This window comes from Equus quagga, unplaced genomic scaffold (genome assembly GCF_021613505.1).
Source record: "Equus quagga isolate Etosha38 unplaced genomic scaffold, UCLA_HA_Equagga_1.0 73442_RagTag, whole genome shotgun sequence".
Lineage (NCBI taxonomy): Eukaryota > Metazoa > Chordata > Mammalia > Perissodactyla > Equidae > Equus > Equus quagga.
The window spans coordinates 13,520,374-13,547,905 of NW_025802777.1; the positions used below are offsets into that span (position 1 = coordinate 13,520,374).

Sequence of the window (27,532 nt, forward strand, 5' to 3'; positions counted from 1 at the left end):
TTTACAGTTAGTCTTTACTTTATTATTATTACAGCCATTATAAAAGCCATAAACATGTTTCCAGAGAAAGCGCTTTCTGAAACTGTTAGAGTACTCTCTCATAAAATAGGAGGTACGCTTGTGAGTTTAGTACTTTAGTTGTAGGCACAGCTTGCACATGTGTATCACTGATGTGAAACCACTGCCCTTTGGTTGATTGCATTTCAAAATCTGTTGAGAAAATGTAAAATTGAATATAAATGGAAAGATCAAGTTGATTATTTTTTGCTTTTGCCATAATCTGCTGAATACTAGAATTTTCCAGACTTCTTACCTTGTGGAATATCACCATGGAGAACAAGATTAGAGAGATGACTATTTGCAGTTCGTGCCTTGGCGTAGGCAGTATAATGTCCTGACCTCATGGTACCACTGTGTTCAACGACTCCATATAAGGAATACAGTACCTTTGTATTTTCTTCAGCAACGTTCTTTAAAAATGAATGGAATTCAAAAGTTAGTTCTAGTCTCACACAGATGCCGTTGGCAAGATAATTTTAAACTATGAAAGGGTCTCTAACCCTTACTTTTGGAATGCAGAAATCATTCATGAAGCTGAACTTTGCTACTTTCTCCCTACCTTTTCAAAGCCTGAGTAGTGTCACACTTGTGTTTTTATTAGAAAGTTGCCATTGTTGTTTCTCTGCTGGAAGAACATAAACCAGAGGCCACTTGCTATAATCAATTTCCTGGCCCAGATACTTAAATAACCAAACTGAACTCGCCAGAGTCCTTGGGAGTCTTGGGATCAGATAATTCCAAAATACCTCCACAACTCTATCATTCTAGTTCCTGCCCAGAATGTAAGCCTTTAGCAGCAAGAGGACAGCATTGAGCTCTTGCCAAAAACCACCCCTCACATTTTCAAATGCCCCCTAGGGATTTGGTGAGAAGCACATTGAACCTCTCTCGTGCTCACTTTCCCCACCCAGAGCAGAGGCTGCTTATTCTTTGAAGACCCCATATCCCATTGGGCTGGCAACACGGACATGTTTCTCCCAGCTGGGGACGACTTTCAGACGACTACTCCATTTATGTTCTCTTCTAAAAAGTCCTCCTGAACAGGCATCACTGTCTTTCAATATTACTGTCATCTCTTTAATCTACAGCCCCCTATTCACTGAAGAACTTTACACTTCACTCCAAATCCAGTCGGCTTCGTCAGGGATTTCAGTGTCCATCAATAAGCCCAATAGGAGCCAACTACAACCAGGACTGTATTCTAGAACTGGTCATCACTCAGAACTGTATGACCAGAAATCTTACTAATTTCTAGTCTCAGTCCACATTTCTTCCATTCTTCAAACTTTCATCTCACCTATACTCTTCAACCTAACAGGATCCTCCAATCCTCATTCTCTCCCGGCCTATGAAGCCTCTTTTAGCCTAATCCTACAGAAAGTCTGTATCTTCACTACTCAAAATGTGGTAATGGAACAGCAGCATCAGCATTACTTCAGAGCTTATTAGAAATGCAGAATCTTAGACCCCACCCCAGACCTACTGATTCCCAGATGATTCATAGCACATTAAAGTTTGAGAACTTAGACCACATGTATCACTCTCAAAAGTAATCTCTCAACACCCACCACTAATCTTGCCACCACATCCAATTCCTTACAAAACCCTACTCTGAATGCTACAACCTACCTTCCCCAACCCCACACCCAGACACCTACTATTGCCAGGGAACAAAATTACAGAACAGTGTGCAGGCTGGTAAATTAATGATTTTCTACCTCATCAGGGTCCTCAATATGACCATATAACCTTATAACTCGTTCTTAGCTGCCACTTCCATGGATGTCCTTCACAGGAACTGGCCCACCCTTTCACTACTCTTTTAGCCTCTCCTTATCTCCCAACCCTTTATTCTCCATAGTTGACCTCATCTCCCACTTCAGGAAAACTGAGACACAACCTACCCAACTACAAGTTGCCCATTCTCAGGAAGATGCAGTATCCTCTCTCTCTTGTTCAGAGACAATACTCCCAACTTTGTGTCCTCATCCTAGTTCTTCCGGCTTCCTTCAGAGTCTTGCTCAATCAGTTCTCTCTCTCTTTTCTCTATCTTCAACTTCTAGCTTTTTCTCTTGGCCTACAAACCTATTTAAGTCTCCAAGACTTTAAAAAAAGTTCTTCATTGATCCACCAATTCTCAGCAAAGGTTCTAACATATCTACATGCTTTACCTCCAATATTCTCATTTATTTCTCAACCCATTGATGTTACCCACACTTTTTGAAAAATTTGCCATGACCTCTATGCTGTCTAATCCATAAATACTTTCTAGTTTTTTTCTCTGATATTCTGACCCTGAAGCCACTTAGTCCTTTCCTTGAAACTTGAACACAGGGCAATGGCATTTTAAGCAAAATATGGATTCCTGATGATGTTGTATTCAAAACTAATCCAACCAAAGGTTTCTGTTTACCAGCAAAAATGGCCCTGCCCTATGGTGATAACATAAAAATAATTACAATTCACTCTACCCACCAGCTCTGAAATACCCTTCTTGGAGAATTTTTAATTGGGAAGGGAGGAACGGAGAATTTCCATCATTTTAAATTTGGCACAGAAAGACTTTATTAATATGTTTATACTTAAATATCTGAAATCTGAGTATATACAGAACAACAGTATAGCTTTTCTGATTCTCCAAATTCTTCTTCAACATGGAGATTCGTTGAGATCCTTGGTGGTGTCCTCCTCTTTTACCTACGCCTCTTAGACCCACATGCTCGCCAGAGTTGTCATTACCATCTCTTTTCTTTCTCTCTCCATGCTCTACACAGGGGATCCTATCCTCTCATGGTTTTAACTACCACCTATGTACTGATTTCCAAATCTTTATCCCAAGCCCTAACCTCTCTGCCCTGGGCCTCAGCCCCATGAATATCTCAAAAATATCTGAAACTCAAAGTATCTAAAACTGAACTCATTATCCTTTCTCTACCTCCCAATCTGCTCTTCTTCCTGTATTTCCTACTCAGTTTAGGGCATTTCACCTGCCCCATCTGCCTAGTTCTCAACCAGGCCCTGGGAATCAAGAATCAACTCCTCTTTCTGCACCACCTTCAGCCTCCATTTAAAGGCCACTGCCTCATTGTCTAGAGTCAATTGATCGTAAGCCTGGTTAATTTTACAACCTGGAATATTCCTTCAATCTCCCCCTCTCCTGCCCTAGTTTACGCCCTCATCATCTATTGACTGATCTAACTCAACAGCATCCAAACTAGTTTTTCGGTCTCTAGTCTTTGCCTCTTAAAAATCCAGCCTCCCTGCTTCAGCAAGTAACCTATGTAATACACAGACCTGGCTGTAACCCCATTGCTTTAAACTCCTCAGTGGCTCCCCACTGCATCCCTAACAAAGCCCAGGTTCCTCACCATGATAATCCTCCGAAGTCTCATCCCTATCTCACTTCTCTGGCTCCATCTCCCAGCGTTCCCTAGACCTTGTACTGTAAGTTCTAGAACTGCCTATACTGCCAGTCTCCAGCATCCACCCTGCCATTTCAGGCTGCTGTGCCTTTGCTCCTGCTGTTCCCACTGCCTGGAAAAGTTGTTTTTTCCTGACTCTTCATACTAACTCTTACTCCTTCTTTAAGTACTAGTTGAGGCATGGTCTACCTTCACAGAACTTCCTTGACCCACCAACGAGCTGGGTTAAGTGCATACCACCCCAGCTCTGTGTATACCAATTTTAACACCAAACCATATTAAATTGGGATATGCATGAATGTATCTGCTCACCTTTAGTTTTGTGCCCTCACTCCCAAGACAATGTCTGCCACAATAATGAGGGTTCAAAAAAATGGTGAATTGAAATAACAACCAAACGTTCAAAGTGATTCATCACAGATCTTAAAATTATAAAGGTGCGAAGATCAAAGACCCACTCTACTCAGTAATTCGTATCAACTTCACACTTATGTGAGTCGCTGCTGGAGTATTTGGTAAGCTATGATTTCCCTGAAAGCGTTTCTCCAAAAGGACTACTTTCACCTACCTTACATTTAAGGGTGCAAAAAGGAGCCAGATCTAAGATTTCCGGAAATTTTATGTGTTTGTTAACTTTGCGTAGGTTAAAACCAGCCTAAAAATGAGAGAGAACAGATTGAGTTCTTTTCCTGGAAAAGCTGTACACATTGTCAACTGCAGCCCCACTCCAAAGCCAGAAAGAACACCAACATCCAGCCCTAGTTTAGTCTTCCTAAGAAACTCTATTTTTCCTGACCACTGATTCTTAGTTTGTTTTTGCTAAGTGCACACCATACACACACACTCCCAAAACATTAAGAAAGCTGCTCCCATGAGAAAATTCTCAAGGTTTCTGGTTTAGCCATCCAGAAAAACCAGATTAGCCCAGAGGTTTTGAGTGTTTCAAACTCAGCCACAGTAGAATACTTTCCTGGGAAGCACACAGTCCCAGCCTCACTCTCTAACCAAGCTTAGTGAATTGTTCAGAGACCCACCTCATTAACCAAGCCCATACCAACCACAGGAGGGAAGACGTTCTGAAGGTACTCTGGCAATTTGGAACTGAATTTGAAACTAGTGCTGCTTACAGCAAGTCTTCCAGAAAAGATGGGGGTCACCAAAACGATGAAATTCCAAGGTACCAATGTGTTTTTATCAAGGATCAGTAAAAATAAAATACCACACTCAAAACAGGAAAACATCATGAAATTTCCTAAGTGTGAGATATAGCTAGTAAACTGGTTTTTTTTAACCTGAAATTAAGGTTAGAGTAAGATGCTATATTACTAAAAAGAGCAACATGAGTTCTAGTACAACTGAGGAAGGACTGTGCCCAAATTTCTCCTCCACCTTGACATGTATCTTCATCAAACCTTTTGTCTTACCCATATACATTCTTTTACTTTCCTACTTCTTTGAAGTTAGAATTAAGAAATAAGAGAAAACCAAAGAAACACAGCACCATGTTGAGACAATACAAATAAAGCAGATGTTACATATTTAAAAGAAATTTTGGGTAGCAAACAAGGGTACCTGCTGAAATCTCTTTAAATGAAGAGTGAGAACAGGAGGAGCAAGAGAAATTAGCATCTGTTTTTTGGCATTGGTGTAAACATGTTTCCTTTCACCTAAAGAAAGAAAGAAATTTTAGCAGTATGAAAATCATTTTAGACCTCTAAAGCATTCAGATTTGCTATAAAACTCATTTTAAACACCTTAAGCAAGAATCAGTAAACTTTCTGAAAAGGACCAGATAATAAATATTTTAGGCTTTGTAGACCAAGAAGCAAAATCAAGGATATTTTGTCATTATTTACATATTAAGGAAAATCTTCCACAAATTTTTACTGATGGAATTCAAAATATAATAATAATGATTGAATACGATTACAGTATACTGAAAAGAAGAATGGAATTATTTTTGGAGAGTTAACATTTTGGTTAACTAGGGTTCAAAGTTAGCATTCTCCACCGTAAAATCATTTTCAAATGTTAAGCTATAAAAAACATTCTTAGCTCAGAGACCATACAAAAACAGGCAGCAGGTCAAATTTGGCCTGTGAGCCACAGTTTGCCCACACCTGCTCTAAAAGCAAACAGAATTGCTGTAAGATCAACACAATCTACCTTCTGTATCAACATGTAAATAAATAAAAAGCTAGACTTCTAAAATGTCTCAACAGGGGCCGGCCCCATGGCCGAGTGGTTAAGTTCATGTGCTCTGCTTCGGCGGCCCAGGGTTTCACCGGTTCAAATCCTGGGCGCGGGCATGGCATTGCTCATCAAGCCATGCTGAGGTGGTGTCCCACATGCCACAACTAGGAGGACCCACAACTGAAAATACACAACTATGTACTGGGGGGCTTTGGGAGAAAAAGGAAAAATAAAATCTTTAAAATGTTTCAGCAATTCTAGTAAGAATCCTTCGGAATCCATGATCGCTCCCTATCCCACTTTTACTCAGACTCAAAAACAAAGGGAGGAGGGGAATTATCAATATCCTCCTGTTCCATATTGGAGGTAGACTGTAAGAAAGCACCATCCTTCCAGTACTCCCAGGACTTTGCACTGGGCATGTCACTTTAGCACAGTGATGAATTAAAGTGTGGCTTCCTTGGTGCAGAGATGAGGGCCATCGCAAATGCTGACAGGAAACTGAAAGAAACAGCCACTATCTGTAAGGATCCTGTTGTGATAATATCCCAGGGGAACAGTTTACCCACAGGGAGAGGTGTCGGAGAGCAAACCGTCCCATTTTAACTGCTGCTGGAGTACTAGCCATTCCAATAAAGTTCTGCTTATCCAACCTTCTACTAACATATTTACACAGAAGACGGAACTTAGTGATGCCACCCAAATCCTGAGACAATTGAAAGAGGAGTCCTCTACCTATGCAGTACAAAATGTGCCCTGGAACACGAACTTTACTTTCCGTGAGAGAATCTAAATACCTTTTATATTTGCCTTTGGTCCATTACACTGTCTCCGGGTACATACTTCACAAAGTAGTTTATTTGCATCTCGAAGTTTCTCATTTCGGGTGAACTGATATAAACAATGTTGGATGGAACACTCATCAGTATTAAAAGTCTCCCTGTTTGCAAGAGTACAGAAAGCAGTTTCTGGGTCTTCATTTACGACCTCATACACCTTGGTCCCAGGAGTATGACTGTCATCCAGAATCTCTATATTTATTTCATCAGGCTGGAGAGCAGCATTCAAGTTAAGGTCTTTGAAACTACTGGAAATGTCCACTTCTCCATCGCTCCCTTCCTTCAGGTGGGCACCATTTAAATCCCTACTACATTCAGCGGGAGAAGATGCCAAAACCCCCAGATCATTATCCATGTTGGTATTTTTCATATCTACTTCCTCTGTGGATTTTTGATTGTCAGTTAAAATTTCTATCATTTTTTCTTGGCCATTCAAATCTTTCTGATTAACGTAAGAGTCTTTATGTACAAGCTCCTCTTGTGAGATATGGTTGGTATTCATATCCACTTCTTCCTGAGGTGACATTTCAACTTCACATTCATTATCTTCAGGATGGTCAATGGTACAGATGTCATTCAAATGAAGAACTTTCCCTTGAATTTTTTGTTGCCTTCGTTGGTTCTGGGTAAAAAGTACAAAATGTGTTTGTTTGTTTGTTTATAGAAAGAGAGAAGGAGGGAGAAAAAGAGAAAGAGCACATCAGGTTTTCTTACTTATCAATCAAAAATAAGCAAGTTAATAAGGACAAGTTTACTCCCAGACTTCTGATTCTACATGTTCCTTTACTCTCTGGGATCAAACAAATTATGAAGAAAAGTTCTTTAATTGAAAGCAGGAATAAACAATCACCAATCATCAAAAACTGTCACACTGGAGGAAATAAAAATGTGCAAGCCATGGTCTCTGTCCTAAGAGAAGTGACTAAGAGAAGCCAAGTAGCCAAGTATTAAACCACGTGGTGAGCCTGCCTACACACACAACAGGAAGGGACGTATCCATGTGAGTTATAACTACTGGGTCAAAGTTTCACTGAGAAGATAAAAAACAGACTGAAAACTCAAGAATGCACCAGAACAGGACTGCTTTGGGTAGAGGGACAGAGGAAAACATTCCATGACACAAATGGCCCAAAGTTAGGGAGGAAGCAAGAAAGCCAGTGTACAGAGGACAATAAAGGACTTCCTCCCTAAAGTCACCTTCTTTGCCATTTGCAGCCTATTTCCAAGTAGAGGGGCAAAAAGGCATCTCATCGAGACTCCTGTGACTGGACTGCCTCAAGACTCAAGGGATTAGCATTTTTGGTTGTAACTAAAAGGACAGTCGCTGTGAGGCTTAACTTACAATACCAGAAGGCTGAAGGGCACAGAGGACAAATGACACAAATATTTTCTGATGTACCTCAGCTAAAAATAGAGTTATATATGAAAGAAAAATGGGGAAAGAGTATAAACGAATACTTCAAAGGAAGCACAAATGGCTCTTAAACATATAACTATGCTTAACTTCACTTATATTAAAATAAACGGAAAATAAAACTGCATTGAAATAATATTTTCAATTATTATATGAATTGAAAATTCATCAGACTAGCAGAAATCCAGAAGTTTGATAACACACCGCTGTCAAGGGTCAGGAGAAACAAGAAGCTTCATGTTCGTGGTGGGACTATACTGGTACAACCTTTGTGGAAGGCCGTTAGATAACATTTATCAAAACTACAATGTACCCTACAATTGACACAAGTACAGGGTTACTCACTACAGCACTGGCCATTACAGCAAGACTACAAACAACCTAAATCAAAAGAGAATTGGTTAAATGAACTATGATACATCTATGAAATGGAATACTATACAGCTGTTAAAACAATGAATCTTTGTGTCCTGAAATGGAAAGATCTCTAAGAATCTAATTAAGAAGATACAAACAAAAAAAAAAAACCAAGGTCCAGAACAGTGTGTATAGTTTTTACAGGGAAGGAAAAACAAGACTACCTATTTGTATTTGATCATATTTTCCAAAAAGACATGAAAGACACTAATGAAAGTGGTTATCCATGTCATAAAAGGAGAGAGGTGAGGGGACTTTTATTGCATACCTTTATATATTTTAAAATTTTTGAATGTCAATGTATTAACAACTCAAAAAGTCATTAAAAATGAATTAAAATTTTTTTTAAAAGTTGTCAAAAGTACTGCACGTTAAAAAAAGAAAAGCACAATCTTTTCTTCACATATACTCAAAGAAATTTCCCTGCAGAGAATACTAAATGAGCTACTTCTATAATTGCCAAATGGAAGTGCTATATTTAAAATAACAGACATGTCTACCAACATCATTCAGACTTCAAACTGAAGATAGTCATGCGTCACTTAACGGGGACACGTGCTGAGAAGTGCGTCGATTTTGATGTACAAACATCACAGGGTGAACTTACACAAACCTAGATAGCCTACTACACACCTAGGCTGCATGGTACTACTCTTGTGGGACCACTGTCGCATACACGGTCCATCGTTGACCAAAACGTCATTATGCAGCGGTAGTCTGAAATGCGAAATTAGAAAAGTGTAGTTTTTCTTCCTAATTACCCACCTTGGCTTGCTTTTTGGCTTGCTTCTTTGCTTTTTTCTGCAAGTGCTTACTTGTTCCTGAAGGAATATCATTTCTCTCTTTCATGTAACTGTCGTTATCTTTTTCTTCTTCACTGTCTTTATCTTCATCCTCCATTGTCTTTTTCAGATTTTTATCATTTATACTTTTCTTAGCACTCTAAAAATGTGGAGAGAATATGGGCCAAAAACAAAATTTTACAACTACTGCTTGTGAAGAGATTTCATGTCACCTAAATTTTTCTACTCCTATTTTCCACAATGTTTGAAAATATATCCAGGACAAAATTCATTCATTTCAAATACTAGAAAGCAATCTTCAAATACCGAGAAAACAAGCAAACGAAACAGTAAAAAAGGTAACTTCACATGCAAGTATAATAGAAAGGAATCCAATGACTTTTATTAGACGCAGGTGGGATCACAATGTAATTAGGTCCATTTCCAAACGCACTTTCTATTTATAAGTGATTGATGTCCCACTACAGGTGTTCCTTTTTATTCTTTTTTCTTTGCATGTAAATGATAGTTTCAGAGAAAGAGAAAATAAGTTTTATAAGACTTTAATCACTAAATAACAGTGATTAAAGGAACCTCTAATTCATATTAACTTGAAAAATGATTTATGCAATATTCATAACACATTCTCTTTTTGCCTACTACTACTTGATAGGAACTAAATTAATACGGCTAAAAACTGAGATACTGTCTATTAATATTTATGAACTTAAGACTGTAAGAGATTTGTGGTTAGTCTTAAATAATGAGAATAAATAGTAACTTCTAATAAGAAGAAAATACTTTCTTACATGTGAACTAATCAAGTTAATTATCTATAAAGAGTTCTAGGAGCCAGCCTCATGGCTGAGTGGTTAAGTCTGTATTGCTCCGCTTTGGCAGCCCAGGGTTCGCCGGTTTGGATCCTGGGCGCAGATCTATGCACCGCTCATCAAGCCATACTGTGGCAGCAGCCCACATAGAAGAGCTAGAACGACCTACAACTATGATATACAGCCTATGTAGTGGGACTTTAGGCAGGGAAAAAAAAAGAGGAAGATTGGCAACAAATGTTAGCTCAGGGCCCACCATCCTCACCAAAAAAAAAGAATAATTCTAGATACACCATCCTTCTTTAAAGGAAAAGTTTTTACCCCATTTCTTATTCAGATCTTTAAAATTCTTCTATCTCAAACAGATAAAGAAAAATTTTTCCATGAGCTAGTAATGTACAAACTTGGAAAAGGTGATAAAGTTTCCCTCGTAAAATCTAACACAGGAAAAAATATTCTACTTAAATGAAATAAACTCAATCGTCTTACCTGATCATCTAAAACTGGTAGAGACAGATCAAGGAAAGATTCATGAACCAAGGAGACCTTAACCAACCAAAAAAAAGAAAATGTAAAAGGAAGGCAAAGATTCACGTTAAACACTGTACAGTAACATTACGGGGGGACAGCTAACGTTTAAAATAAAGGCTTAAGAAATTGAAATAAAAAATTACACAGCGTGGAGGACTATGGGTTAAGGGAAATAAATTAAAATGTTAAACTAACTTCTTCCAGATATAAGGAGTCCTCATAGTTCCAGCAAAGAACTATGCATATTTGGGCAGTTCAACAGACTATCTTATGAAACTAGACATTTCTGTTTTTGAAAGAAACAACTGAAAAACTGTACTCTGCTAATATTAATGAATAAATCCAGTCCATACTACATCTACTTACAGTTCTGCATTCATCACACATGATTGTACTAGTTAGTTCGCCACCAAAGATGCGGTCCACAAAACTTGGTACTGATTTTTTCTTTTCATAATCTATAAGGGGGAAAATGTTTACCAATTACCTTTATACAATTACTTGAGTAAGTCAAAACTACTTACCTATCGAACCCTAAAATTTTATTTTTAATTTTCCATCCCATAGACTTGTTTTTCTCTATTCATAATTACTATAGTTTTATTTTTATGCTATAGTCAGCAGCATATACTCCACTTTTGAGCATAACACAATCACAGAATCACACTCGTGAAAAAGAATAAAAAACTTCTTATCCAAGATCCCAAGATCTAGTCAGTGGAAAATAAACTGTGCAAGCCAGTGAGACTTTCTGTACATCAATGTCTCCAGTAGTAAAATGAGGAGACTGGGCTAGGCAGGATGATATTCTAGTCACTTCCAGCTCTAACATTCCAACATTTGGCAGCACACTTGGGAGAGAATGCATGTAACTTGCTTTGTGAACTCTAAGACTGAACTCCATTTAAAAACCAAAACAATAAACAAAAAAAATCCTAGGAAAATGTTTCAGACAAAATCCTCCTTTTATTTTTTCTATGTTCCCAGAAATAATCTTGATGACTTTAGTATAAGGTGAAATAATTTTACTACCTGGTCACCCAATTTTGTAAATACATGAAATTCATAAGTCTTATTCAAATGATAGGTGCTCATTTACATAAACACATTTTATGACAGATAGTGCCAGCAGACACAATCCTCTCTGTTACTGGCCAGGCCCAATACCAAGGAGGCAAAGAGTTGCTATGTGCTTATTCTAAACTGTGTTTTACAACACAGTAGCCACTAGTCACTTGCAGCCATTTAAATTAATTAAATTAAATAAAAATAAAAATTTAGCTCTTCAGTTGCACCAGCCACATTTCAAGGGCTCAAGAGCCACATGTGGCTAGCAGCTGCTGTATCGGATAGTGTAGATATAGAAGAGTTCCACCATCACAAAAAGTTCTCTTGGAGAGATCTGCCCTAAATCTTTAAATGACACACAGCAATAAGAAGGAAGGTGGCTCCATAACTGATAAACCAGCAACTAACTTACACAGACAAGTTTAATTGACTTATCATTGCTAATCAGAAGGCTGAGCTTTTGAAAAGTAAAAATGTGATATGTTAATTCTATCTTTATTAATTTCCCTATAATATTGCACAAAAAGAATATGCCAAAAGTTAAATTTTTCTGAATATCTGTCTTTGAAGTATTGAATAATTTTTTAAAATCAATGGTGATAAAGAGAAATTTTATGTTAAAAACTGTGGATTCAAAATACACGTGGCCAGCAATCTTCTCCTAAGGTACAGAGAAATTGGACTACAGTGTTTTAGTTCAAAAAGTCAGACATTACCTTTAACTTTATTTTTTAGTTCTTCATCCAATTTTTCAGTAGAACTACCAAATGCTTTAAGAATTCCTTTACTCACTCTCTAAAAGTAATAAAATGGATACATATACTATTAAACTTTAAATTTTATAGTTACTTTCCTTAGAAAATATGTAATCAAGTCAAGAAAGTGATCAAGAATTAGCTCCCCAAACTTACTAAATAAAAATTAATATTTATAAAATTACATTTTCAAAGTTAATTCAAGGAGCTAAAAAGAATTATACGTTTGAAACAATCACTAACCCCTGAATAAAGACACTGTCTTATCATTTCAAGATTTTAACCTATTTAAACCAAAGCTTTTCAGAACATGCCCACCCCTCCTTTGAGAGCCCACTGAAATACCATGTCCTAGAAGCAGAATGGTTAAACGAGACAGGGACAGACTCCAGTGCTCAAAGCCCAGCCCCATCATTAGTGGGTGACCTTGAACCAGGCACTGAACTTCTCTGCACTCTAGCTTCAGAACGTATGGAGTGAGAAAATGATAACAGCGTCTACCCCTGAGAATGGTTGTGAGGACTAAGTAAGCAATTTACATAAAATACTGAGAGTAGTGCTCAACATGAAGTAAGAAAATAAATATTAGTTGTTATCACTCTATTATTACTATTATTAATTATATTTATATCCACAGATTCATTACTTTACATCCTGGCAATTAATGAAAATTTTAAAATGCAACAAATGTTCCCTGACTCTTACGAAACGAAAATACTTTCAAAATTGAAAAAGCTGTGTTAAACCACAGTCAGAATAAGAGTAAGGGTGCCCTGCAACTGGGAATCGTTTTAGGAGAAACATTTTCCCATACTTCGTAGCTCTCCTGGTATAGGCAGGTACAATAGAACCCTTAAAGGACAATTACATTGTAAACATCAGGCAAAAGAGAGCATCATGAAAAGGAGAAACATTCCTAATTCTCTTCATTCATTCTAATGATTAAAACATACTGGTTGAAAAGGCTGATGCAGAAAAAGATTTTAAGTACAATGGCTCAATAACTAGTGTTCGTTGCTTCAACAACCCTTAAGACATCAAATGACAGACAAGTGAATGAAGATGGGATTATAAACTACGCTGGTCAAAATTTGCTAACTTGATGTTCTTCCGCTCTCATTCCATCCAATAAATATCGAAGCAGCTCCTGGCTGTCTTGCTGCTGATAGCCTTTAAATCGCACTGCTCTACAGAATAAAAAGGAAAAAAAAAAGAAAAGCAACAATGAGTCTACTAAAATATGAAACTATTTTTACAAAATCTTAGGATCAGATCCCAAATCTTAGAGTGTTCTAGTTTCTCAAAATTTCTGTTTAGTCCAATAACACCCTTGGCAGATTTAATTTTCACATAAAGCAAATGTTTTCTAATCCAAGTGAAATAAACCATGCTTGAATAAATGTACGAGGTTGATTCTAAAGCTACTAATTTTTTCGCGTCATTTCTCAGCATCTTACTGATGCACAGAAAGTACAATCAAAGCAGATACTCACTTTTTACAGACCTGAGAAAAGAGTTCTCTAGGTGTCACAATTCCCTTTTTGGTCTCTTGCATCTCATTAAGAAACTGGCTCATGGCTAAAGTAAGAGGGCCTGGAGGCTCAAGGTTTATTTCTAAGGGTTCCTGAATATGGGAATAAAAATCACTTTCTTCAGTCAAATGTTTGAATCATTTATTTTACCACAATGTAACTAGTTACCCTACATTGCCAATGTTCCTAATAGAACTGCCTCATTTAAAACTTCAAAATGTACATCAAAAGATAAAGCTTCTGGTCATAGACTGTTTTATGAAGAATTCAGTTCTACTGTTTTAGTTTTAGATTATCAGAAACTTACTACATAAGAACTGAAAAAACCAAAGCAAAATGTAAATAAAAATGGATACGGTAAAATTCATTTGGCTACACAACTTTTAAGTCACCATAAAGATGCTAAAAATAACAATGCACGCCTAGGGCTTCACAAATATCAACAACATTCCCAAGAGGGAAACCAAACACTAAGGCACAGCAGAACCTGGCAGACACAGCAAATAAATGTAAAGGCCCCTGATAACTTCTATTAGCCCGAGAACCTTGAATAGGTTGGCAGCCTACACAAAACAAACAGGAAAGGTGAAAATCAGCATCAGTTCTTTAAAATAATTTAGAATGGGGACATTCACAAATTACTGATTATAAAAAAAAATTAAGTACATACTGTTAGTGCCAAATCAGGTGGCTCAATTTTTACAATTGTTCCAGACATTTTTACTTCTTTTAGTAGTTCTCTCAGCACAGGTGTTTGTGACAAATTCTGGAATGCAGGATGGAAAAGAAAAGGAAAATTATTTAAAAGCATATCAATTTATTCAAATATTTCTGAAGTATCTGTTCTATCAAAACAGAAAATCATTATCAACACTGCAGTCTTTATTCATCTATCTTGGGAAACAAAAAGTAATGGCATGCTCTTCTGCCCACTCTATTTGGTTCGTAAATACTTCACCTCAGAAGGGCACTCTCCCACCACCCAATATGAAGGGGTGAGCCTACCACCACCACGTTCTCTCACCACCACGTGCCACCCCTTGCAACTAGCTATCTGTTTCTGTCTTAGGTTATCCTGTGCTTACCGAACCCAACGGCAAGTTCCATGAGGGCAGGAGCCACGTTTGTGTGGAACCCTACTGCACCCCAGTGCCTTGCACACTGTTTTACTATCATGCAAAGTAAACATTTCCTTGAGTTTTCTCTGAAAATATAGAAATAAATTACTTGGGAAAAAACTCAATACTGTAAGTAATAAATATGCAAAAACATCCTACAATATGAGGAAAACACTAGATTTTTTCTAAAGGGAGAAGAAATTAACACTGGCACCTGCATAACCGCATTGAAGAAACATGTATTTCCCAAATTACTGAGTCCTTTCACAGTTATTTGGGAAGGAGAATTCGTGGAAGGATTTTCTTTAGCCATGTTTTCCCTTTTTTCTCTCTCTTGTTCATTTTTACTCTCCTTTTCTAATTTTTTATTTTCAAGTTCAATATTACCATTATCTTTTGCTGTTTAAAAAAAAAAGGAAGAAGAAAACAAGATTTAGCAAATGTGTAATAAAGCCATACAAAACGCAATTATACTTGGGACGGAGTTCTAGAATTTGTGAATTTTCCTTAATATCATTGTGTGTCACCTGTTTGACTTTAAATCTTTACTAATAAATATAAGTAAATTACCACTGAGAGAGAAAAAACAATAAACAAAAAATGTTCAGAACTGACGTAAGCATTAGTTTGACAAATGAAACCAAACAGCCTATGCTTCGGGATAAATTCCTTTTGTACAGCACAAAAGTTTCCACAAATGAAACTAGAGTAGAAAGCAATCAAGTAAACAATGTGGACATGAAATAAATTTTTAGATGAATTCCGTGAGTCATGAACCAATCCTGAAGTTAGGAATAAGCAATTCTGGGGGCCAGCCCGGTGGCGCAGCAGTTAAGTGCACACGTTCCGCTTCTTGGCGGCCCGCGGTTTGGCAGTTTAGAACCCCGGGTGCGCACATGGCACCGCTTGGCACGCCATGCTGTGGTAGGCATCCCACATATCAAGTAGAGGAAGATGGGCGTGGATGTTAGCTCAGGGCCAGTCTTCCCCAGCAAAAAGAGGAGGATTGGCAGTAGTTAGCTCAGCGCTAATCTTCCTCAAAAAAAAAAAAAAAACAATTCTGACTCTGCCAAAGATACTTCTGTGATGTAAAAATCTAAACCAGCTTAAAGCAGATGATGTATGCCAATACAATTAGTTTATTTATGCAAGGAAAAAACCTGAGATGTATCTTCGCTTTTGAAGGCATTACAAGTACTTTACTTTCATATCATCCAAACCATGTAACAAAGTAAATTCAGCAAAGGTAGGGCTGTCTATCTTAAGCACCTCTGCCAGGGGATGGCGGCAGAGCATTACTGCCCATTACTCAGTCCAGAATCTTCATCAATCTGACTAGACTATTTCTCAGATTCTCATCTAATTCTAACACCTTAAAATTATCTATATTTTCACTCTTTTACATTCTTAACCAAAAACAGTTTCTTAGTTTGAAATCAACCATAACTGACGTTATTTGCCTATATGTAATGCTAGGTAGTACAGTAAATCTACGTATCAGCAGATGTATAAATCAACTTTACAGTATATATTAAGAAACAAATGATTTTACCTGATTTTGGAGTTGTAATACCAGCTTGTTTTCTAACATAATCAACCACCTGACCCAATCGGTTTGAAGTGCAATACTGGACCTCATCATCACATAGGTAACACCTGTGTCCCGAAAATCGGAGAAGAAAAGTGACAAACTGACAACCCAAAAAGGGGACAAATTATAATCCCTGGAGCCCAAAGTGTGTAACTGTCAAGTTATTCTACTAGAAAAACTGAAAATAAAATGTTTATGTTTTCTTGAAGAAGACTATTCATATTAACTCTGGTTTATTATTAATAAGTTTAGCCCAAATTATGGCTACATATAAATACTGTGAAAAAACTCCAAACATTTTACTGAAATGGCTATTTACAACATTAACGTCAAAAGCTTTTTCTACCCATTCTTCAAAATACAGACCTCTATCATCAAAACTAACAAATTATACAACTGATGGATGATGTTCAATCAACACTGCTGTGTACATGGTTTTTAAAGATGCGAAAATCTGTTTTAATGATGTTAAAATACAGGAAATACACATACCAGCCTGACATTTATTTTCATGCAAATTCGCTGCCAAAATTTTACTATATTCTCAGTTTATCTGGGATTTTTTCTTAGTGTCCTATTTTTAAACTAAAAACAACCTACCATCTGCTTTACAATATCACAAGCAAGAAGAACAAAGGGTGAAGAATCCTAAGTCATCTAAATGCTACCAATTTTGTGTTTGTACAACACTAGGCAAACGCTTTTCAGAACATCACATTCTCTAGCCTTCTGAAAGTGATGGGATTTAAACAAATATTACAAAAATTTTAACTTTCTTGCTCCTTAAACATTTCAAACACCTGTACTCTCCAATATTTCAAATAATTTTGTCAATGGGCACAGGAGTTGAAACTCACCATACACTCCAGTTGTCCAAACTAAGAACCAGACAATGAGGTTCAGATCTTGGCGTCAGATAGTGCTTCAAGGCGTGCTGCTCCTGAGAATTTCGGCCGCAGCCCTAGAAAATCAGAATTATAAACCTCAAAGCCACAAACACTCACCAAAAGAGGAAAGAATTCGCAATCTATACTGAACAAGGAAGTGGGTGAGAAATTCTGCCATTCCTGTAATTTTAAAAATAAAATGTCGCACTCTAGAGAGTGATTTTGTTAAAACTTAAACATGAATAGGCAACTGAGGACATCTGAGGGAGAAGCTATTTAGTAAACCACGTGGTAAAAGTATTCTTCATCTCCAGCTCGCCCTGCCCAGTCCGAGTAAACCACGCTGACGCAGTCATTCCCTACGTCTGGTCTGCTTAGTCTAGGTCTAGTTAGTCCTTAAGAGCTGCCTAAATATTTCCCTAACTTCAACCTCTTTTTTCACATACGTATCTGTTTCCAGTTTAACGTTCCTAAAACAAAGCTCTATTCTATACACTCAATTCAAAAATTATGAATTGCTCTCCAACTCCTAATCAACAAACCCAACACCATGTGACCCCGATCTACCTTTCCAGGGTTAACTCCCATCTTCTCCTATTCACAGTCCATCCACCGGCTAAAAACACACTCAGTGCTTTCACAGCAACACAGTTTCGTTCATGTTATTCCATTTGTCTTGGAATCCTTTACCTTTACTGCCACTGACCAAATTCCACCCACTTGAGGATCTTACTCAAAGGCTACCTCCTGTCAGGAGCCTATGCTCATCCTCCCAGATAAGAAACTGTATTCTTCTTGTAAATACACTCCTACAAAACAGTGTGTAAATTCCTGATGGCATTCCTTATTTTCTACCATATCTTAAAGTTGTTAACGTCTATATCCTTTCTCCCCTGGACTATAAATACTGAAGGCATGAAAAAGAGAATTAATCTATTACCAAAAAAACCTAGCAAATGGAAGGTCAATGAGCATTAACTGAACAAGTAAATGGGAGATTTTCACCTACAAGATGTGCAGGCTTATTCATAAAACAACATGACCAAACTTTCTGGCTCCAGCTGGGTAAATCACTGCTCAGAAATACATCCTCACTGTGTATCTATCTGAACCAGGCCACCAACTCCCTTGGACTACAGTCCATGTTCCTGTTTCTACTGTAGCTAAAAATATTGTTTGGAGGGGAAATGCTTATCAATGGCTTCTAATCCTTTAACTATTATATCATACACTATTGATTTAATTTATCCCACTCAACATTTAATTCTAAAATAAGTGAATTAAAATTTGATATCAATTTTGAAAATTATAACACTATTTGAGATCATTTGAAATGTACGGCTGAGTTGTCTCAAGACAACAATTGAGAATCACTTGCTAACAGCGCAACAGACATCCATAGCAGGACGAAAGTTAACAGTTAATACTGTCACTGTCTTACCCTTAGGAATTAAAAAAGTAGCAAAATAAATAAAATTTGTAACAGAAAATGTATTCTGGAAAATTTGAAGTAGCAAAATACATTCATGCTCATCATATGCTTTTAAGAGGTTCAATGAAAACCTTTCAAATACAAATAAACAATAAATGTCCTTTGCAGGCATATAAATTTTTTTAAATTGTCTGAACATAATGAGATATCACTATTCACCTATCAGAATGGTTAAAATAAAAAACTGTGACAATACTAAATGCTGGCAAGGATGCAGAGACAGTGGGTCACTCATATATTGCTGGTAGGAATGTAAAATGGTACAGCCACTCTGGAAAACAGTTTGGCAGTTTCTTAAAAACTAAACATTCAATTATCATATGACCTAGCAATTTCACTCTTGGACATTTTACCGAGAGACATACACAAAAACTTGCACACAAATGTTTACAGCAGCTTTATTCATAATCGCCAAAAAATGGGATCAGCCCAGATGTCCTCCAACAGGTGGATAGTTAAACTGTGGTACATCTATACCAAGAAGTACTACTCAGCAACAAAAAAGAACAAACTAGTGATACAGACAACTTGGATGAATTATGCTAAGTGAAAAAGCCAATCCCAAAATGTTACATACTGCATGATTCCAGTTACATAACATTTTTGAAATGACACATTTTTCAAAGAAAGAAGAGATTAGTGGTTCTATACAGGGCCTGGGGGAGGGATGACAGCAGGGAAGTGGGTATGATTTAAACAGGGCAACATAAGAGAGCCATGCGATGTTGGAACTATTCAGTATCTTGACTGTGGCAGTGGATACACAAATCTACACAGGTGACAAAACTGTACAGAACTTAATACACACATATGCACATACACAACACACATACACACACAGAAATGAAGTACAACTGGGGAGATCTGATTCAGACTGATGGATTATATCAATGTTAATATCCTGGTTGTGATATTATACTATAGTTTTATAAAATGTTACCACTGGGGGAAACTGGGCAAAGTGTACAGAGACATCTCTGTATTATTTCTTATACTGCATGTGAATCTATAATTACCTCAAAAAAATTTCAATTTAAAAGAAAATGAAAAAAAAAATAGCTGTGTCTCATTTTGAAGCTTCATGACAGGACTGCCTAGTTAACTCGCCACCACTGAGGGTGATTAGGAGGCCCTGACCTTTAGAACCATGGCAATACCTGTGAGCTGTTCTGCCACCCAAATACCATCCACCCCCCAAGACCAAGGTACTCATTCCCCCAGCCGCCAGGAATGTGGTCAGCTGAGCGCTCACAGTTCAGTCTGTCTGTCCACGCCTGGGAATTATCCTCAGTGAAGGGAGCTGTCTTGCCCAAGGTTAGTCCCCCTCCCCAGGGGCAGCCCACATCCAATGAGCGGTCTACGCACCAGTCAAAGGCCTGGCCCCTCGCCTCAATTCAGGACATCTCTGAGGGCCAGAGGTCACTGTGGGATCAGCTAAGGCCCTGTAGCACTGCCTCTTGTTCAGCTTCTCTCTCCACCTAGTCCTGCTTCCCTCACTGTTTTCCTGGTGTGAGACTCTCCTCAGTAAACCCCGCAGACACAAATCTCAGTCTCAGAATCTGTTCTCCAGGGAACGTGATCTAGGCCAGCTGACATCCTACTCACCCATACTGTGCTTTGAGGTAATACCCTCTAAGACAGTTCAAACAGTTTTATAAAATCCCACATTCATCCAAATCTTAGCATACCTGATGGCCACATTTAAGACACAGCCAAACTGAAGGGTTTTCTTCCGTTTCTTCTTCAGATTTATCTTTTACTTTATTGTCTGTCTTACAATCTTGACAAATATTCCATTCCACGTTCACTAAAGCCTTTTTCAAATTACCTTGTTCCAATCCTTTTCTAATGTGCCTGCACATAGGTTCTATTAAAACAAATAAAGGAATACAGAGGTAAAATACAGCTTTCCTTAGTTAATCTCAAAATTACCTTTGATTTGAACTTCAAATATGAATTTATAAACAAATTGTTAAATAATCTGATAGTTGAATATTATGAGATTATGTGATAAAGAGATTTTATAAAAATTTTGAAATTTTGCTTTTTTGAAGCTACCACCCTAAATTCACCTCAATTTAAATTAAGGCTGTTTATAATATTTATAATTCTCTTTATTTTAATAGGTTTGTAGAGAAGTTCCTTCATCCAGTCAACAACAGAGCGGTCACAGGCCTGGCACTATGGTAGATACCAGGGAACCAAAACCTGACTCATTCACAGCTCTTCTCTTGGAGTAGCTCACATTCTGGCAGGAGAGGCAATTAAATAAATACATAACAATTTCTAAAACTTGCTATAGCAGCACCAGAAGAGAAGGCTAAAGTCAACAAAAGTTTCCCAGGGGAGGCAACGTCTGTAAAGACTTAGAAGATATCAACACTGATAAAAATTTCTGATCCTGATTAAGCACTTACTATGAGCCTGACACTGTGCTAAATGTTTTGCATACATTAGTTCATTCAATCCTTACAACCACCCTGGCAGGAAGACACTACTATCCCCAGTGACATGAGTAAACTAAAATTTAGTGCCCAAGGTCACACAACTTCTTAGTGGCTATGCCAGAATTTGGACTCAAGTCTTTTTGACTTTGAAGCTCACACTTAAACTTTGCCCTCAGGGAGGAAAGAACAATCTGAAAGGGTCACATCCCATGAACAAAGAAATGGAGGTATAAAACGTAAAAGTGCATGCTATCTGCTCAGAACGGCAGTCACATGTGTATAAACGGGCAGCCGGACCTGAGAGAACACGCTGTTGGGAGCAGATCAGTAAACGGCTTTGCAAGCCACTCTAGATGTCAACTGTTGCAGGGTCCCTGGAGGTTTAGAAACTACTCCAGTGGCACAACTAGCTTTATGTCCAACGAATTTGCACCAAGAGAATATAAATGTAACTGAGATCATGTGAAAAACCACCAAATCCCAGTAAGCAAAGAAACATAAACTAACAAAGGAAGATACCCTTTTCCAACTAGCAAATCAGCAAAAATTTTTACAAAAGATACTAACCAGTGTTGAGAAAGGTTCGGGGAAATGGGCACTTTATTATGCTTCTAGGGGGCTGTAAATTAGTAAAACATTTCTGAAGGGCAATTTGGCAATAGAACCAAAAGAGCCCTGAAATACCGTTTAATTTATACCATTTAATTTAATAATATACCATTTAATTCAGTGATTCTAATTCTAGGATCTGTACTAAGAAGATAAGCGGACGGGCACAGAGATTTAGCTACAAAAATGTTTACTGTCTCTCCATTCCTAACACTGAAAAGCTAAAGACTATCTAAATAAATTATGATCCATGGTCGTCTATGTCAATGAAATATCATGCCATTAAAAATGCTGAAAAGACTTAAATGACATGTAGCTCTAAACACTAAGTTAAAACGCAAATTACATAATAATAATGTACACCTTAAGCCCACTTTTACATAGTAAAATGTGTGTCCATTTAGGGATATAAACATTACTTTAAAGATTCAATTGGTGAAATATACCTAAAGATTCAGAAGAATCATCAGTTGGAACAGTTTTTCCCTTTGTCCGTTTCTTTCCCATGTTGGCACTTTATGGATTACTTACGAAGACAAAATAACAATCTAGAAAACAAGATAAAGTTAGCTTGACAAAAAAAAAAGTATGTTTTATATTTCTCTAGTAGATAGTAATATAACTAAGCCACATCTATTTTGCATGTCTATCACACTTCATAATTTACAAAGACCATTCACATATATCATCTAGTTTTCAATAAGAACCCTGAAGTAGCGACGATAGTATTACCCTTGTTTTCCATAGCTTAGGAAACTGATTCTTAGTAAGGTTAAGAGGTTTTCAATAAAAGTAAAGGTCAGGAGAGAACCTACATCTTCTTACACAGTTTTGGAAAAGTCTCAGCACTTCACACTATTAGGAATTCAACTTCTCACTACATAAGTGTGGAATAGTGGTTGTCCTTTGAAACTTAAGATAATTTCCCTTCCTTCTAAGCTATCTTTCTTAGGTCTGCAGTCTATGCAAATTAAATTGATAATTTCTCTAAGAAAAACTAAAAATAATTCTGAAAACAACCTCCTAAAGGGAGTTAGAAAATTTACAAAGTAATTTCAAAGCCAGATATAAAATGTGATACACTGTTCTGCATTTTCCACACTAGGATCTCCGATGGATATCACCTAACTGAGAATTGATTACAACTGCACTCTCAGCTATTTACATTATTACAGTATTGCCAAAATCAGTTTGGAAGACTATGACAAATCTAGCTACACACCACATCTTCACCTCTTTAGTCAACAATTCAAAACTAGAAAACATGAAAAGTGCTGAAAGCAATAGAGGTCTACTTAACTCTAAATATAGTGATTTTGAAAAACTATACTCAAAACTTGTTTTTTACATACATTAGAATAACTTAGTGTCAAAATCACTTCAACAACCATAAAAGTGATTTTACCTGGTATGCTTATTAAAATTCCGATTACATACTCAGAAAGTAGGACCTGGGACGTTCATGTTGAAAACACTTTCCAATTAATTCTGCTACTTGGCTGTCATCCTGCCCTGCCTTAGAGCCCTAGAAGTATTCCTCTTTTAGCTCTTAATGGGTTCATGTAATTAAAGGTAATTCAGAAAGGTTTGTCTGAAAAATGAGTGCTACATCAAGTAATCGTTAACCTTTCCAAAGATTATTTAAAATGTAACAAGCTCCCATGTTTACAAAATAAATGAATTAACAAATAACAAAAGAACACAAAGTATATGAGTACATGTAAAATGAGGATATATTTTATGAACTTTTTCCCACCCTAAAATAACACTTAACATAATTTATCTTATCTAGATCGTAGATTTTAGAAAAAAAATAGCAGCCAAATTCTTGCCTCCAATCCAACTCCCTCTAATTTGTGCTGCATTCTGGTACCAGATATATCTTCCAATAATGCCATTTTCATCACATCATTCTCTTGACGGAAAGCATTTAACAGTTTCCCGGTCCACACTCCTGAGATCTCCCCTCATGGTCCTTTATAAATTGTCTCCAATGCTCTGGTAATCCTGACTCTCATTACTTCTCAACAAAGAACCTCATTACCTCCCAACAAAGAACTCAATTTTAATTATATGGTGCTTTTGCTCTTCAAAGCCCTTTCATAAACATTTGATTTTCACAACAACTCTTTAAATGGAGAATTTCCCTAAAGGAGGAAACTCAGAAACAAAATGAGGAAAGACGACGGGGTGGCAGAGATGGAACTAAAATGCAGATCTTTTGGTTCCAAGACTACCACTCTCCGTTCCAATCAAGCCAGTCTCTTCGGGACCCTCTACTCCAAAACACCTTGGCACACCTCTATACCTCTGATCTCTAGCGGGGACATTCTATCTACCCAAATCTTACCAATCCTCCAAGATATCCACTTCAATGAGGCCTTAGGCAAACATTCTACTCTAAATAAATCTCTCAACTGAACTTTCGCAGTGTTTATTGTGTACACGATTCATCTTGTCCTCTAATCAGATACAACAGTGGGCTGCTTCTTAAATCTTTAACCTGGACATATGTCATTTCTCTATCTGGAATCTAAAGTTCTAGGAAAAAGAAATGGTTTCAGGCATTACTTTTCAACTGCCTACAGCACCTTGCATAGTGTTACATAGCAGATTACACAGTAGGTTCTCAAGAAATACCTTTTGCATTGAAATAGAAAAAGAGAATAGTACCTGAGGCATAAAGGATGATTATAAGGTGCAAAGGTAGGTACATAAGAATTAAGCAAACAAGCTCCGGTGAAAAAGACAAAGAATGAAGAAGTCTGCAGTCGTGAAGACAGACTAGCAAATCTGGTTTGAGGACTGCAGAAGCCCAGACTCCAAAGGAAAACTGGAAAGACGAATTGCAATTGCTGCAGGCAGAGGACAGGAGGGAGTCACTTCAATGATGTGGAAAGAGCTCCAATAAATTTTTGACAACTGTAAAGGGCATCTAATGAGTCGTGAGAACAGAGTACTGCGAGTACCATCAGCTATAAAACATCAATAAATCTATTACGTCTTTCAGGCGAGCCTTCAGAGAAGAATTAGCTTCTTAGCAAATTACTCCTTGCAGGACTCCACAGAGAATTTGAATCAAAGCTCATCTTGCCGGCTCTCATATTAATCCAGTTCCCATCCCTCTCTGCCCTCCCAGTCTTCCCATGCCTGCTCGAGTCCATTAAAAATGCAAGCGCTTGGCAAACTTTTGTCAGCAAGTCTTCAATATGGCTTTCAAGTTTTGCGTACATCTGTCCTACCCCAGGAGAACCGAACTGGTTAGATGACAGAGCTTGCTTTTCCTACCAATCACACCATACGGATGCAACAGCAAACCCAGCCGCAACCTGCGGGATACCCAAAGCCGCGCGGCGCCCGCCACACCTCCCCTTCCCTTCCAACTGCTCCGCACCCACGGGGGAACCGCGGCTTCCACGGCGTCGAGAAGGGCGCCAGCACCGACAACTCATTGGCCAGCTCCTGGAACTGACAGGACAGGAAGCCAATGAGAACGCGGTACCGGGCCGAGGCCGCGTAACGTGCTTAAGGAAGAAGAGCCTTGAGCAGAGAACCAACTCGGAGCAGAGGATTCGGGCTCTCGGAGCGCAGGAAGTCAGGCGAGCGGTGACCGTGAGTCAGAGTCAGTGGGACCAGAACTCACCCACAACGACAGCGCCCATAACTGCATCCCCTATTGGGCCTTTCGGCTGGGCAGTCAGCTCCGTCTTCCTCCCGGTGACGAAAAGAGAGCGACAGAGCCGAAACCAGAGTGACCCCTAGAAAGCAACAACTTCCGGTACGCGGCATTATGGGAAGTGGCGTTGGCCCCCAGGGTCCCCGGGCGCTGACGCTAGTTAATCGGCGCCTGCGCGCGGCTGGCACCGGAAGTTCAGAGCCTACAGCGTCGGAATCTGCCTGGCAATGAGTTTTCCCTGTTTGGATGTAATATGGAGTTATTTAAACGCCACTAAAATACGGGTACCTGCTGCTGGTCAGAGGTTCGGAGTCTACCTTACTCAAACACAATACATCAGAAGGCGGCTAAGACGGGAACATTTAAATTTCACGCGGTTTCCCTAAAGTTGATTCTGTCCAGTCAACTTTTAAAGTTAAGTACGTTGTCTTGAACTAACCTTGCCGACGAAGGGTAAAATTTTCAAACCTTTATTTTTTTATTGGTGCAATATACGTAAGTGCCAAGCCCTCTGCGAAGAGAATTAAACAAACATAAACCTCGCCGCCCGGGAGTTTAGTTATACAGAAGACATAATAATCGATGGGGGAAAAAGATGCAGGTGCCAAGAGAAAAATAGAGAAGGGATATAAACAAGTAATTCACGATAAAAGAACAATTGGTCATAAAAGATATGAAGAAACGTTCATCCTTATTAGTAATCGAATAAAAGTGGGATAAGAAAGTGGCATCCTAGCCTGTCCAATTAGCCAAAGTAACGATGGTTAAACTTGGGGGGGGAAGCTGGCTCGCTGGCTCTTTATTGCTGATATAATAATTTTTTAAGCTTTCATCACTCAGCACGCAGGCATTATTTTTCTATGCTAAAACACATTCTTGGGGCCCTTGCAGCACCTGCTTCCTCTGCATGGAATACTGTTCCCCTTGATTTTCCGTCGTTGGTATCTTACTATAATTGTATTCACACCTTAAAAGTCATTTTTCACAGAGAAATTGAGCAACCTTAGGTAACACAGCCACCCGATCACTCACAGCAACTTATTTTACTTCTCTGTCCAGCAGTTATCACTATCTGGTATTCTTCTTTCATATTTACCTATATATTTATCTCTGAATGTTGCTATATACTTGAAATTTTTCATAAAAATTGGAGAAAAAAGTAGATTATTTAATGACATTGAAAAAAGCTCACAAAACACCAAGTAGAGGATGCAGCTATGAAGACCTATTTACTAACCTTACTTTAGTTAAAAAAAAAAAAAGTTGTGGAAGTTGGCAACAATACCTGATACCAATGAACATCAGTGTTTACAAAAAATCTTACTTGTGAGATTTCTAAAATGAATATGTAACAAAGAAAAAAGTGCATTGCGTATATTTAGATTGAGAAGGAAAACACTGCAATAAGTCTCGTGTTGGAGTCGCCTTCAAATTGTCCTTTTATTAGTCGGGATAAATTTCTGTGCGTGCACAGGGTCCCACCTAAGGTCACCACGGCCACCAACCACGCTGACCTCTCCCTAATGCCTTGCTACCCAGTGTGGTTCAGGGACCAGCAGGATCGCTACTGCGGTCGAAGATCTTAGGAATGCAGAATCGGGGTCCCCACCGCCACCTACCCAATCCCGATCTGCATTATACCAAGATTCCCGAACGATTCCTCCGCAAGTTCGAATCTGGCGAGCGTCACTTTAACGGCCCATTCCTTGACCGAGGAAACTGTGCCGGCTGTCCTTCTCCCTCACAGCGGCAGCAGCCAGGAATGCCACTGGGGTAGAATAAAACCTCTGCGAGTGAGAACTTAGTGGGGCCGGGGAACTCCAGTCGTCCGATGCGTCCCACTACGAAGAGGTCGCCGCCTCTCGGGCT

At 38.3% G+C, this 27,532-nt stretch overlaps 1 protein-coding gene across 5 annotated transcripts; it reads right to left on the bottom strand.

The window, feature by feature from the left end:
* Positions 1 to 27,429, bottom strand: LOC124234285 (ubiquitin carboxyl-terminal hydrolase 16). 5 transcript variants are annotated; one of them, XM_046651562.1, is made up of 19 exons: positions 25,631 to 25,756; positions 24,661 to 24,842; positions 22,434 to 22,535; positions 20,620 to 20,798; positions 17,410 to 17,513; positions 16,514 to 16,617; positions 15,176 to 15,360; positions 14,514 to 14,609; positions 13,805 to 13,935; positions 13,411 to 13,498; positions 12,273 to 12,351; positions 10,855 to 10,946; positions 10,447 to 10,503; positions 9,111 to 9,287; positions 6,473 to 7,136; positions 5,055 to 5,149; positions 4,051 to 4,137; positions 314 to 470; positions 1 to 210 (listed from the first exon to the last, which is right to left on the bottom strand). In XM_046651562.1, the coding sequence occupies exons 3-19, from the start codon at positions 22,492 to 22,494 to the stop codon at positions 86 to 88; spliced, it is 2,481 nt and encodes an 826-aa protein (XP_046507518.1). In that variant the 5' UTR covers positions 22,495 to 22,535; positions 24,661 to 24,842; positions 25,631 to 25,756; the 3' UTR covers positions 1 to 85. The 5 variants fall into 5 exon arrangements, with proteins under 5 accessions (XP_046507518.1, XP_046507519.1, XP_046507520.1 ...); XM_046651563.1 differs by lacking the exon at positions 25,631 to 25,756 and adding an exon at positions 25,276 to 25,291; XM_046651564.1 differs by lacking the exons at positions 24,661 to 24,842; positions 25,631 to 25,756 and adding an exon at positions 27,305 to 27,429.
* Positions 27,430 to 27,532: the final 103 nt, after the last annotated feature.